The following is a 14079-nucleotide window of genomic DNA, read 5'->3' as shown; positions in this document are numbered from 1 at the left end:
CATCCCCAAAATCCCACTTGTGGGGCAGAAAATGGACTTTGATCACCCCAAATCCCACTTGTGGGGCAGAGGACGGACTTTGATCACCCCAAATCCCACTTGTGGGGCAGAGGACGGACTTTGGTCACCCCAAATCCCACTTGTGGGGCAGAGAACAAACTCCAGCGACCCCCAAGTTCACTTATGGGGCAGAAAACGGACTTTGGTCACCCCAAATCCCACTTGTGGGGCAGAGGACGGACTTTGATCACCCCAAATCCACTTGTGGGGCAGAAAATGGACTTTGATCACCCCAAATCCCACTTGTGGGGCAGAGGACGGACTTTGATCACCCCAAATCCCACTTGTGGGGCAGAAAATGGACTTTGATCACCCCAAATCCCACTTGTGGGGCAGAAAATGGACTTTGATCACCCCCAAATCCCACTTGTGGGGCAGAGGACGGACTTTGGTCGCCCCAGACTTTCACTTGTGGGGCGCGGCCGGATCCCAGCGACCCCCAAGTCCCACTTGTGGGGCCGAGGACGGACTTTGAACCCTCCAAACCTCCCACTTGTGGGGCGGAGAGCGGAGCCCGACCCCCCCCAGAGCTTCACTTGTGGGGCAGCCGCCGGACACGCCCCCTTACCCGGAGGTCTCCGCCCCCTAAACGCCAAATATGGAAGTGTGGGAGGGGCTTTTTTTTTTTTTTGGATGGGAGGGTGGGCGTGGCCGGGGGAGGGGACGGTGATGAGGGGGTGGTGGCGCAGGCCACGCCCCCTTTTTTGCTGACGCCACGCCCCCCCTCCTCGCCCCTCCCTCCGCCCCGCCCCCGTCTCTCCTCAGGCCACGCCCAGGGGCTTCAAGAGGAAGATTGCGGTGCTGTGTGAGTGGGCGGGGCCTAAGGGGGGCGGGGTTTGATGGGGGAAAGGGGCGGGGCCATAAACGGGAGTGGTTCGGGGGGTTAAATATGGAAATGAGGGTGGGGGAAAAGGGGGCGTGGTTTGATGGAAAAGAGGGGGAGGTTAAAGTGGGAGGGGCTGGAGGGGGCGTGGTTTGATGGGAAAGGGGCGGGGCTGTAAGTGGGAGTCGTTTGGGGAGTGGGTGGGGTTTAAATATGGAAATGAGGGGGGAATGGGCGTGGCCAAAGCGGGGAACAGGGAAGGGGCGGGGCATGGCGGGAGGGGGTGTGTTACTAAAAGGGGCGGGGCTGAAACAGGTAAAACTAAGGGGAGCGGGTGGGGCTTGTATATGGAAATTAGGGGGCGTGGTTTACTGGAGAAAGGTGGGGTTTGATGGGGCTGGGCTGGAGGGGGCGTGGCATGAAATGAGAGGGGCGGGGCTCTTTTGGACAGGTGCGGTTTTATAGGAAAGAGGGCGGGGCTTAAACAGGGATTCAGTGGGGAGTGGGAGGAGCTTTAATATGTAAATTAGGGGCGTGGTGGGCGTGGTTTAATATGGAACGTGGGGAGTAAAGTGGGTCGGGGTGGAGGGGGCGTGGCTTGGAAGGAAATGGGCGGGACCTACACGGGAAACAATTTGGGCGGAGTAGGAGCGGGTGGGGTATGCAAATGAGGGCGGGAAAGGGGCGTGGCTCAGTGAGGGAAAGCTCGGGCTTGAGTGGGAGGAGCTTGAGTGGGAGGAGCTTAAATGTTAGAATGCGGATGGGGAAGGGGGTGGGGCTTTGGGAGTTAATGAGTGGGAGGGGCTTCAATTAGGTGGGGGAGTGGGCGTGGCCTCGCTAACAAGAGGGTGGGGCTTCGCAGCTTTACGAGCGGGCGGGGCCTAAGTATGCAAATGATGCTTAATTGGCGCGTGGAGTGCGAAGAGGCTGACGCGGCCGTCTGAGCCGATTGTGGGCGGGGCCACGGGTTAATTTATGCGCAAATTTCGTTATTTTAATTAATTTTTTTTGTTTCGTTTTTTTTGGAAAAACCGGGGCGGGGCTTGAGTGGGAAACGGGGCGGAGGGGGCGGGGCCCGATGGCCGTCCCCCCGGGGGGGGGGAGGGGGTTTAATTAGCGTTAATTAGCGTCCGTCGATCGGCAGCCAGGGGCGGCCTGGAGGCGGAAGGGGGCGGGGCCAGCGCGGGCGGGCCCCGGAAGCGGCGCTGGGGCGCCACGACCCCCAAGAAACCCTCGATCAGCATCAGCACCGACTCGCTCAAGGTCAGCGGGCGGGGAGGGCGTGGCCGGGGGCCCGCGGGGGATTCTGGGAAAAAAAAAAAACCAACCAATCCCCGCCTTCGGTCGTGTTTTTTTCCCTCGGTTTTGTCGGGAAGGAATTCCCGGTTTTTTCCCGATCTTGAGCCCCCCAAAAAATTCCCGTTTTTTCCTCGTTATTGCCAGCCAAAATTCCCATTTTTTTCACCATTTTCGTCACCCAAAATTCCCGTTTTTTTCCCGATCTTGAGCCCCTAAAAGTTCCCATTTTTTCCTCGTATTGCCACCTAAAATTCCCATTTTTTTCCCCCGTTTTTGTCATCCAAAATTCCCGTTTTTATGCCAATTTTCGTTGTCAAAAACTCCCATTTTTTCCTCGTTTTCATCGCCAGAAATTCCCAGTTTTTCCCCAGTTTTGTGCCCTAAAAATTCCCGTTTTTTCCTCGTTATTGCCACCCAAAATTCCCATTTTTTTCACCATTTTCGTCACCCAAAATTCCCGTTTTTTTCCCGATCTTGAGCCCCCAAAAATTCCCATTTTTTCCTCGTTATTGCCACCTAAAATTCCCATTTTTTTCCCCATTTTTTTTGTCATCCAAAATTCCCGTTTTTATCCAAATTTTCGTTATCAAAAACTCCCATTTTTTCCTCGTTTTCATAGCCAGAAATTCCCAGTTTTTCCCCAGTTTTGAGCCCTAAAAATTCCCGTTTTTTCCTGGTTATTGCCAGCCAAAATTCCCTCTTTTTTCCCCATTTTTGTCACCAAAAATTTCCGGTTTTTATCCCAAATTTCGTTTTCAAAAATTCCTGTTTTTTCTTCATTTTCATCACACGAAATTCCCGGTTTTTTCCCGATCTTGAGCCCCCCAAAATTCCCGTTTTTTCCTCATTATTGCCACCCAGAATTCCCATTTTTTTCCCCGTTTTTATGCCGATTTTCGTTGTCAAAAATTCTTTTTTTTTCCTCATTTTTATCACCAAAAATTCCTGTTTTTTCCTCATTTTCATCACCTGAAATTCCTGGTTTTTTTCCAATCTTGAACCCCTAAGATTCCTATTTTATTCACATTTTTATCACCAAAAATTCCGGGTTTTTTCTTCATTTTTGCCACCCAAAATTCCCGTTTTTTCCTCGTTTTCGTCGCCCGAAATTCCCGATTTTATCCCAGATTTCGTCAGCAAAATTCCCTGTTTTTTTTCGAATCTTGAGCCCCAAAAATTCCCATTTTTCTCCCATTTCCGTCACTAAAAATTCCCGTTTTTTTCCCAATCTTGTACCCCTAAAATACCCTCCTTTTTTTCTCATTTTCGTCACCAAAAATTCTCTTTTTTTTCCTCATTTTTCTCACCCAAAATTCCCATTTTTGCCACCCCAAATTCCCAATTTTTTTCCCCCATTTTCATCACCAAAAATTTCAGGATTTTTTTTCCTCAAATTTTTCACCAAAAATTCCCATTTTTTCCCCCATTTTTGCCACTCAAAATTCCCGTTTTTTCCTCATTTTCATCACCCAAAATTCCCGTTTTTTTCCCCCAAATTTTCTGCGATTTCCTCTCAAATCCTGAATTTTCCTGCGATTTCAAAACTTTATTTTTCTCAAATTTTAAAAAATTCCAGTTCGAATTTTTTTTTTTTTAAAAGATTTGGATTTAAATTTCCCCCCAAACTTAATTAACATAAATTTAAATATTTCCTCATTTTCCTCTAGATTTAATTAACATGAATTTTAATGTTTTCCCTTTTTCTCCTCAAACTTAATTAACATAAGTTTAAATATTTTCCCTTTTCCCAGGGGCTGATCCCCGAGATCCGATCCGGGGGCGGGGCCGAGCTCCTGGACACGCCCCCCGAGGCTGGGGGAGGGGACGGCCCCGCCCCACCCCTGGGGGAGGAGCCGGAGCTGGGGGAGGGGGCTGAGCGCGGAGGAGGCGTGGCCTCGGGCCCCGCCCCCAGCCCCGGGCCCCTCCCCCCGGCGCTGCTCAAGATCTGCCGGACGGTGACGCAGGTAAAGGGGGCGTGGCCTCCGAAACAACCACGCCCGCCCCGTGACCACGCCCCCACCTCATTAAAATCGCATATTTGGCCACGCCCCCACCTGGTTTAGCCCCTCCCACTCTTTCATCCCCTCCCCATCTTCCCCAAGCCCCGCCCCCTTTTCTCACAAGCCCCTCCCCCTTCCAGGTGGTTCCGGCCGGGGGCGAGAACGGGCGGGGGGAGGGGCAAGAGGAGGAGGAGGAGTCCGACGAGGGAGGAGGGGGCGGGGCCACGGCGGGTGGGGGGGCGGGGGCAAAGCCAGCCCCGCCCCCAGCCCGGCCCCGCCCCCACCACCACCTCGGCCACCGCGGGGGGAGGAGCCACGCCCGGCCCCGCCCCTCCCCCGGCCGCAGCCACGCCCCCCTCGGGAGAGGGGGAGGGGAAAGGAGGTGAGTGACAAGGGAGTGGGCGGGTCTTAAATAAAGGGGGCGTGGCGTGAAATGGGAGGGGTTTAAAGGGAGGGGGAGGGGATTAAATGTTGGGGCGGGGCTGGAAGAATTGGGGAGGGGCTTAGGAAAGGTGGGGAGGGGCTTAAAATTAATGGAGACGGGGCTTGGAGGAGAAGGGGTGGGGCTGGAAAGGGGTGGGGAGGAGCTTAGTGTTAGTGGGAGTGGCTAAAGTAGCTGGGGGTTGGATTAAAGCAAGGGGGCGGGGCTTGACTGCAGTGGGCGGGGTTAGAATGAGTGAAAAAAAAGAGAGAAAAATTTGGGGGTTTTGATGATGTCGTGGGTGACCACGCCCCCGTTCCAGGCGAGGCCCCGCCCCCCCGGCGGCAGCAGGGCGCCGCCCCCTGGCGGCCGCCCCTGGACGAGCCGGTGCGGGCGGCGCCGCGCCCCTCCCCCCCCCGCCAGCGCCCCTCCCCCATCGTCCACCTCTGCAACCTGGTGAGGGGATTGTGGGAACGCCGGGGGGAACTCTGGGAAAGTTCAGGGGGAATTCGGGGAATTCTGGGGGAAATTTGGGGAGATTTGGGGAAATTTGGGGGAAATTTTGGGAATTTCGGAGAATTTGGGGGGAAAATTGGGGAAATTTGGGGGGAAATTTGGGAAATTTGGCGATTTTGGGGGGAACTTTTGAGGAAAACTTGGGGAAAATTTGGGGAACTTTGGGGAAAATTTCGGGAATTTTGGGGGAAAATTTGGGGGGGATTTGGGGAAATTTTGGGGGAAAATTTGGGGAATTTTGTGGGAAAAGTTTGGGGATTTTGAGGGATAATTCGGGGAATTTTGGGGGGAAATTTGGGAAATTTGGCGATTTTGGGGGGAAATTTTGAGGAAAATTTGGGGAATTTTGGGGAAATACGGGGAATTTGGGGGAAAAGTTTGAGGAATTTTGGGGGAAAACTTCGTCGTTTTGGGGGGAGGGAAAAAATTTAGGGGATTTGGGGGAACAATTTTGGAAATTTGGAGAATTTGGGGGAAAATTTGGGGGTAAAATTTAGGGAATTTTGGGGCAAAATTTGGTCGTTTCAGGGGAGGGAAAAAATTGGGGGGATTTTGGGAAAATCTCGGCGATTTTTGGCTACTTTTTGGGGTTTTTTCGGGGGAAATTCCGGGGAAAAGTTTTTGGGTCATTTTAGGGCCGTTTTTTGGGGCCAATTTTGGGCCCATTTTGACCCATTTTTGGATCATTTCTGGGTCCATTTTGAGCCATTTTTGAGTCGTTATTTGGGCTGATTTTGGGTCATTTTTGGGTCATTTTGGGCCAACTACATGTCGGTCATTTTTGGTCATTTTTGGGACCATTTTTGAGCCATTTTTGGGCCATTTTTGCGTCGTTTTTGAGCCATTTTTGGGTCATTTTTGGGCTGATTTTGAGCCATTTTTGGGTCATTTTGGGACTATTTTGAGCCATTTTTGGGGCCATTTTTTGGGCCATTTTTGCATCATTTTTGGGTCATTTTTGAGCCGTTTTTGGGTCATTTTGGGACTATTTTGAACCATTTTTGGGGTCATTTTTGGGCCATTTTTGAATCATTTTTGGGGCCATTTTTGAGCCTTTTTTGGGTCGTTTTTTGGGCTGATTTTGAGCCATTTTTGGGTCATTTTTGGGGCCAATTTTGAGCCATTTTTGAGTCGTTTTTTGGGCTGATTTTGAGCCATTTTTGGGGCCAATTTTGAGCCATTTTTGGGTCATTTCTGGGGCCAATTTTGAGCCATTTTCGGATCATTTTTGGGGCCATTTTGAGCCATTATTGGATCAATTTTGGGACCATTTTGAGCCTTTTTTGGGACGTTTTTTGGGCTGATTTTGAGGCATTTTTGGGCCGGTTTTGCGTCGGCCATTTTTGGGTCGTTTTCCGGCTGTTTCGGGTCACTTTGGGCTGTTTTTTGTCGTTTTCAGGTGCGTCCCTTCACGCTGGGGCAGCTGAAGGAGCTGCTGGGCCGCACCGGGCGCCTCAAGGACGACGGGTTCTGGATCGACCGCATCAAATCCCACTGCTTTGTCACGGTGAGGGCGCCCAAAAACCCCGGGATTTCACCCAAAAAAACACCCCAAACCGCCCGGAATTCACCCAAAACATCAGCCCAAAAACCCCGGGATTTCACCCAAAAAATCGGCCCAAAAACCCCGGGAATTCACCCAAAAAATCGGCCCAAAAACCCCGGGATTTCGCCCAAAAAATCGGCCCAAAAACCCCGGGATTTCGCCCAAAAAAACACCCAAAATCACGCAGATTTCACCAAACAAACCACCCAAAATATTGGCCCCAAAACCTCGGGATTTCACCCAAAAAATTGGCCCAAAATCGCACAGATTTGACTAAAAAAACCACCCAAAATATCGGCCCAAAACCACCAGGATTTCACCCAAAAAATCAGCCCAAAACCGCCGGGATTTCGCCCAAAAAATCGGCCCAAAAACCCCGGGATTTCGCCCAAAAAAACACCCAAAATCACGCAGATTTCACCAAAAAAACTACCCAAAATATCGGCCCAAAAACCCCGGGATTTCACCCAAAAAAACCACCCCGAACTACCAGGAATTCACCCAAAAAACACCCAAAATATCGGCCCAAAACCGCCGGGATTTCACCCAAAAAACCAGCCAAAATCACGCAGATTTCACCCAAAAAACACCCAAAATATCGGCCCAAAACCGCCGGGATTTCACCCCAAAAAAACCACCCCGAACTACCAGGAATTCACCCAAAAAACACCCAAAAAATCGGCCCAAAAACCCCGGGATTTCACCCAAAAAATCGGCCCAAAACCGCCAGGATTTCACCCAAAAAATCGGCCCGAAAACCCCGGGATTTCACCCAAAAAATCGGCCCAAAATCGCACAGATTTCACCCAAAAAAAACCACCCAAAAAATCGGCCCAAAAACGCCGGGATTTCACCCCAAAAAAACAGCCAAAATTGCACAGATTTCACCCCAAAAAACACCCAAAAAATCGGCCCAAAAACGCCAGGATTTCACCCCAAAAAAACCACGCCAAACCGCCAGGAATTCACCCAAAAAACACCCAAAAAATCGGCCCAAAAACCCCGGGATTTCACCCAAAAAATCGGCCCAAAACCACCAGGATTTCACCCAAAAAATCGGCCCAAAACCACCAGGATTTCACCCAAAAAATCAGCCCAAAACCGCCGGGATTTCACCCAAAAAATCGGCCCAAAACCCCGGGATTTCGCCCAAAAAATCGGCCCAAAACCCCGGGATTTCGCCCAAGAAAACACCCAAAATCATGCAGATTTCACCAAAAAAACCACCCAAAATATTGGCCCAAAAACCCCGGGTTTTCACCCAAAAATCACCCAAAATTCGGCCCAAAAACTCTGGAATTCCCCTCCAGATTTTTTTTTTCCTGAAATCTCCCGAAATTTTCCCCAAAATTGCTTAAAACGAATGAATTTTAATTCGTTCGAATTTTTCTTTCTATTTCATTCGAAATCTCCCAAAAAAAATTCCAAAATCTCCCGTTTCCCAATTAATTCCCGGAATTCCTCGGGAACGTTTCCGATCCCATTAGGAAACGATTTAAAAATTCTTTTTAAAAATGGAAAAACGGGGGGGGAAAAAAAATTTTGAAAATTTCGTTCGGAAAACTCCAAAAAAAAAAAAAACCGCCCAAATTTGGGCGCAATCCCTCCGGGTGTTTTTTTTTTTCCCGGGAATCGTCCCAAATTCCTGATTTTTCCGCCGGCAGTATTGCTCGGTGGAGGAGGCGGTGGCCACGCGGGAGGCGCTGCACGGCGTCAAGTGGCCGCAGTCCAACCCCAAAGTGCTGGCGGCCGACTTCGCCCAGCAGGAGGAGGTGGGCGCGGCGCGGCGCGGCGATTTCCGGCTGCCCGGGGGGAGTTCCGGGGGTTTGGGGGGAATTGGGGGAAATTTGGGGAGATTTGGGGGAAATTTGGGGAATTTTGGGGGATTTGGGGAAAAATTGGTAAATTTGAGGGAAATTTCGGGGATTCGGTGGAAAATTTGGGGAAATTTGGGGGAATTTGGGGGATTTGGGGAAAATTTGGGGAAATTTAAGGGAAATTTGGGGGAAATTTTGGGGATTTGGTGGAAAATTTGGGGAAATTTGGGGAAAATTTGGGAAATTTGGGGGAAATTTGGGAAAATTTGGGAAAATTTGGGGGAAATTTGGGAAATTTTACGGGAAAATTTGGGGAATTTTGGGGAAACTTTGGGGGAAATTTTGGGGAAAATTTGGGGGAGATTTGGGGGAGATTTGGGGGCAAATTTGGGAAATTTGAGGGAAATTTGGGGAATTCTGGGGAAAATTTGGGGAACTTTGGGGAAAATTTGGGGAAAATTTGGGGGATTTGGGGGGAAATTTGGGGATTTTGGGGGAAATTTGGGGAAAATTTGGGAAATTTTGGGGGAATTTGGGGGAAATTTGGGGAAAATTTGGGAAAATTTTGGGGGAAATTGGGGAAATTTTACGGGAAAATTTGGGGAATTTTGGGGAAACTGGGGGAAATTTGGGGGAAATTTTGGGGAAAATTTGGGGAAATTTGGGGGAGATTTGGGGGGAAATTTGGGAAATTTGAGGGAAATTTGGGGAATTCTGGGGAAAATTTGGGGAACTTTGAGGAAAATTTGGGGGAATTTGGGGGAGATTTGGGGAAATTTGGGGGAAATTTGGGGATTTTGGGGGAAATTTGGGGAAAATTTGGGGAATTTTGGGGGAATTTGGGGGAAATTGGGGAAAATTTGTGGGAAATTTGGGGAAATTTTGGGAAATTTTGGGGGAATTTGGGGGAATTTGGGGGAAATTTGGGAAATTTTGGGGAAAAATTAGGGAATTTTGGGGAAGATTTGGGGAAATTTTGGGAAAGATTTGGGAAAATTTGGGGGAAATTTTGGGGAAAATTTGGGGAAAACTTTGGGGAAAATTTGGGAAACTGACGCATTTTGGGGAAGATTTAGAGAAATTTTGGGCAAAATTTGGGGGGAATTTTGGGGAAATTTTGGGGAAAATTTGGGGAATTTTGGGGAAGATTTGGGAAAACTTTGGGGAAAATTTTGGGAAAATTTGGGGGATTTTGGGGAAAATTTGGGGGAAATTTGGGGAAAAATTTTGGGGTTTTGGGGGAAGAAAATGGAATTTTTCGGGGGTTTTAAGGGTTCATGGGGGATTTCGAGGGAAAAAAGAATTTGGGGAAAAATTTGGGAAATTTGGGGAAAATTTGGGGAAAACTGGGGACGATTCGGGGAAGTTTTTGAGGTTTACGGGGGGAAATGGAATTTTTGGGGGGTTTTTAAGGGTTTTTCGGGGAACTTGGGGGAAAGGGGATTTTGGGAAAAATTCCAAAAATTTGGGGAAATTTTGGGGAATTCTGCGATTTTCGGGGGAGTTTTTTGAGGTCTTGGGTCGCTCAGGGGTCAGGGGTCACTCCGAGGTCACCGGAGGGGGGGTCAGGGGTCACTCCGAGGTCAAAGGTCACAGATCTCTCCCCTCCCCCAGCTGGATTTCCACCGGGGGCTCCTCCCCCCTCCCCCCTCCTCCAGCCCCGCCCCTTTGGGGCCACGCCCCTCCCCGCCTTTTCCCGCCGCTCCGCCCCCCGCCGGCCTGCAGGGGGGCGTGTCCCCGCCCGGCCACGCCCCCCGGGGGGCGGAGCCCTGGCAGTGGGCGGAGCGCGAGCGGGAGCGCTCCCGGCGGGAACGGGCACGGGAACAGCGCGAGTGGGACCGGGGGAAAAGCCCCGCCCCCTCCTCGGGGACGCGCCCCCCCGGGGGCGGGGCCAACGCCGGACACGCCCCCGCGCGCCCCGGCGAGGGGCGGGGCCAGAGGACACGCGGCCCGCCCCAGCCGGGGGGCGGGGACAAGGAGAAGGGGCGGGGCCAGAGGGAGGCCAGGCCCGAGAGGAAAGGTGAGTGACAGGGGGCGGGGTTTAAAGGAAAAAGGGGCGTGGCTTGGACTGGGAGGGGCTTTTTGGGTGTTTAAAGGGAGTGGGAGGGGCTTAACGACGAGCATAACGGTTGGGGTGGAGTCTTCGGGGGTGGGCGTGGCCTGTATCCTCACCGGCATTCTCATGCAGAAGTGGGCGTGGCCAGCTGCCTTGTTGAAGCTTATTTAAAAACAAAAGATGGGCGTGGCTTAAGAGGGAGGGGCGTGTCCACATTGCAAAGGGCGTGGCCTGCGATGAGCCCGCCTCGTTTGGACCACAGTGGGCGTGGCCGAAGCCCAGCTCAAGCCCATTTAACAAGAAGTGGGCGTGGCCTGAGATGAGAATAGCTGGTGGGCGTGGCCTGTAGAGGGGCGGCCATCTTTAGAATGCTGCGGGCGTGGCTTAACGCAAAGTGGGCGTGGCTAAATTTAATGGGATCCTGTTTATTGATTGAGGGGCGTGGTGTAGGAGGTGGGCAGGGGAGTGGGCGTGGCTTTGGAAGCGGTGGGCGTGTCCCTGAGGGCGTGCCCGGCCCCGCCCAGCAGAGAAGCCCCCCGAGGAGCCGCCGGCCAAGCTATTGGACGATCTGTTCCGCAAGACCAAGGCCGCGCCCTGCATCTATTGGCTTCCGCTCACCGACTCCCAGGTGCTCATTTGCATACGTTTGCGTAGGGGGGAGGAGCTTGGGGGGTGTTGGGGGGAAAAAATCGGGAAATTCGGAAAAATTTGGAGTTAAAAAATGTGGATTTTTGGGTGAAAAATTGGGATTTTTTTGGGAAAAATCTGGAGTTGAAGAACTCAGATTTTTGGGTGGAAAATTGGGGATTTTTTGGGGAAAATTTCGGGTAAAATTTTGGATATTTGGGGGAATTTTGGGGGCAAAATTGGGATTTTTTTGGAGAAATTTTGAGTTAAAAATATGGGATTATTAGGGGAGAATTTGGGGTTAAAAATGGGGTTTTTGGGGTAAAAATCGGGATCTTTTTTGGAAAAATTTGGAGTTAAAAAAGTGGGAGTTTTGGGTAAAAAAATTTGGGTTTTTTAGAAAAATTTGTAGTAAAAAATTTGGATTTTTGGGTAAAAAATCGGGATTTCGAGGGGGAAAATTTGGAGTTAAAAAACTGGGATATTTGGGGGAAAATTTTTTAAATTTGATACAAAATTGGTGGAAAAAACCCGATTTTTTTCCCAGATAAAAAACCCCAAACTCCTAAATCTCCTTCCCCCCAATGAGAGCCCAGCTTGACCACACCCGAATTAGCATAAATTTGCATACCCATCTGCTGTGGGAGCGGGCAGTGTGAAAATCGAGGAATTTTGTGGGAAATTTTTCTAAATTTGGGTTTAAAAAAAATTGGGAGTTTTGGTCACAAATCCTGTAAATTTTTGTTAAAAAATCCATTCGAAATCCGGGAATTTCAGAGACAAATCCTTTAAATTTTTTCTGTTCAAAAATCAGTAAAAAAATTTCAAATTTTGGGGACGAATTGTTTAAAATTTTTTTGTTCAAGAATCAGTTTTAAAAAACGGGAATTTTGGGGTGAAATCCTGTAAATTTTAGTCCAAAAATCTATTAAAAAACTGGGAATTTCGGGGACAAATCCTTTAAATTTTTTTCGTTCAAAAACCAGTAAAACAACTGGGAATTTTGGGGAGAAATCCTTTAAATTTTTTATTCAAAAATCCATTTAAAAATCGGGAATTTTGGGGCGAAATCCCGTAAATTTTTATTCAAAAATCAGTAAAAAAAAAAAAGGGAATTCCGGGGACCAAATCCTTTAAATTTTTTTCGTTCAAAAATCGATAAACTCGCTCCCAAAAACGGGCGAAATTCGGGATTAAAAAACCCGGGAATTTCGCGACGAAACCCTCGAAAAGCGGCAAAACTGACGTAAAACAAACAAACAAAAAAAACCCCAAAAAAACCCGAATTTTTTCTTTTTTCTGGTTAAAACCCCCCGAAATCTCGTTTTCCTGAGCCTGACCACGCCCTGATTAGCATAAATTTGCATGCGCAGCTGCTGCAGAAGCAGGCGGAGCGGGCGGCGCGGGCGCGGGAGCGGGAGCGGCGCCGGAAGGAACAGGAAGAGGAGGAGCAACGGCAGCGCCAAGGGGGCGGGGCCGGCGCTTCCGGGGGCGGCGCTTCCGGGGGCGGGGTTTCCTCGGGCTCGGGCCCCGCCCACTCGCGGTCGGACCGAGGGGGCGGGGCCGGGCAGAGGGCGCCCCCCGGCGGCTCCCGGAAGAGGCGGAGCCGCAGCCGCAGCCCGCCCAGCAGGGGGCGCCGTTGAGGGACCCGAAATTCGGGTTTTTCGGCCCGAAAACAAAAAAGTTTCGTTCAGTTTTTTTTTGTTGTTTTTTTTTTTGTTCCGTCTTGGCGAAAAACGGGAATAAAAAGCGGAAAAACACAAAAAAAAAGAAAAAAAAATAGTGGAGGGTTGTTTTTTTTTTTTTGGCGGGGGGAGTTTGGGGGGAAAAATGGGAATTTTGGGGGAAAAAAAGCGGAGATTTGGGTCGGAAAAAAAAATGGAAATTTGGGGGGGAAAAATGGAGATTCGGAGGAAAAATGTGGGGATTTGAGGTTAAAAAAAAAAGTGGAGATTTGGGGGGGAAAATGTGGGAATTGGGGGTCAAGGGAAGTTGAAATTTGAGAAAAGGGGAAATGCGGGTGGAAAAAGTGGAGATTTGGGTCGGAAAATGCAGAAATTTGGGGGGAAAAAAGTGGAAATCGGGAGGGAAAAAAGTGGAAGTTTTGGGGGGGAAAAAGTGGAGATTTGGGGGGAAAATGTGGGAATTTGGGTTCAAAAAAAGTGGAAGTTTGGGTGGAAAATGTGGGGATTTGGGTTGGAAAATGTGGAAATTTGGGGGGAAAAAGTGGAAATCGGGGGGAAAAAAAAGTGAAAGTTTGGGGGGGAAAAAGTGGAGATTTGGGGGGAAAATGCGGGGATTTGAGTGGGAAAAAATGTGGGAATTTGGGTTCAAAAAAAGTGGAAATTTGGGTGAAAAATGTGGGGATTTGGGTTGGAAAATGTGGAAATTTGGGGTTAAAATCAGTGGAAATCTGGGTGAAAAAAAGTGGAAATTTGGATGAAAAAAGTGGAGATTTGGGGTAAAAAAGTGGAGGTTTGGGTCGGAAAACGCGGAAATTTGGAGTTTAAAAAATGGAGATTTGGGGGGAAAATGCGGGGATTTGAGTGGGAAAAAATGTGGGAATTTGGGGTCAAAAAAAGTGGAAATCTGGGTGAAAAAAATGGAGATTTGGGGCGGAAAATGCGGAAATTTGGGGTTAAAAACAAGTCGAAATTTGGGGGGGGAAATGTGAGAATTTGGGTGGGAAAAAAATGTGGGAATTGGTCCAAAAAAATTTGAGATTTGGGGGGGAAAAGTTTGGGGATTTGGATCGGAAAAAAAGTGGGATTTTGGGGTCAAAAAAATGGAAATTTGGGGGGAAAATGTGAGAATTTGGGTGGGAAAAAATGCGGGAATTGGGGGTTTAAAAAAGTGGAAATTTGGGTGAAAAACGCGGGGATTTGGCGGTTTTAACAAATGTGAGAGTTCGGGG

The 14079-nt window shown here is 49.4% G+C and overlaps 1 protein-coding gene across 1 annotated transcript; it reads left to right on the top strand.

Moving 5' to 3' along the window:
- The first annotated feature begins 1153 nt into the window (after nucleotides 1–1153).
- LOC136305387 (apoptotic chromatin condensation inducer in the nucleus-like) lies at nucleotides 1154–12902 on the top strand. The gene is made up of 10 exons (XM_066208631.1): nucleotides 1154–1166; nucleotides 2028–2146; nucleotides 3934–4146; nucleotides 4285–4564; nucleotides 4926–5059; nucleotides 6519–6626; nucleotides 8330–8437; nucleotides 10097–10502; nucleotides 11063–11166; nucleotides 12539–12902. The coding sequence occupies exons 1-10, from the start codon at nucleotides 1154–1156 to the stop codon at nucleotides 12806–12808; spliced, it is 1755 nt and encodes a 584-aa protein (XP_066064728.1). The 3' UTR covers nucleotides 12809–12902.
- The last annotated feature ends 1177 nt before the right edge of the window (nucleotides 12903–14079 follow it).

Source organism: Chamaea fasciata, unplaced genomic scaffold (assembly GCF_029207755.1).
Source record: "Chamaea fasciata isolate MVZ Bird 193981 ecotype frontalis unplaced genomic scaffold, bChaFas1.0.hap1 SCAF_391, whole genome shotgun sequence".
Classification (NCBI taxonomy): Eukaryota; Metazoa; Chordata; class Aves; order Passeriformes; family Sylviidae; genus Chamaea; species Chamaea fasciata.
Note: the sequence above shows the minus strand (reverse complement) of the source record. Positions and strands in the feature narration are given on the sequence as shown.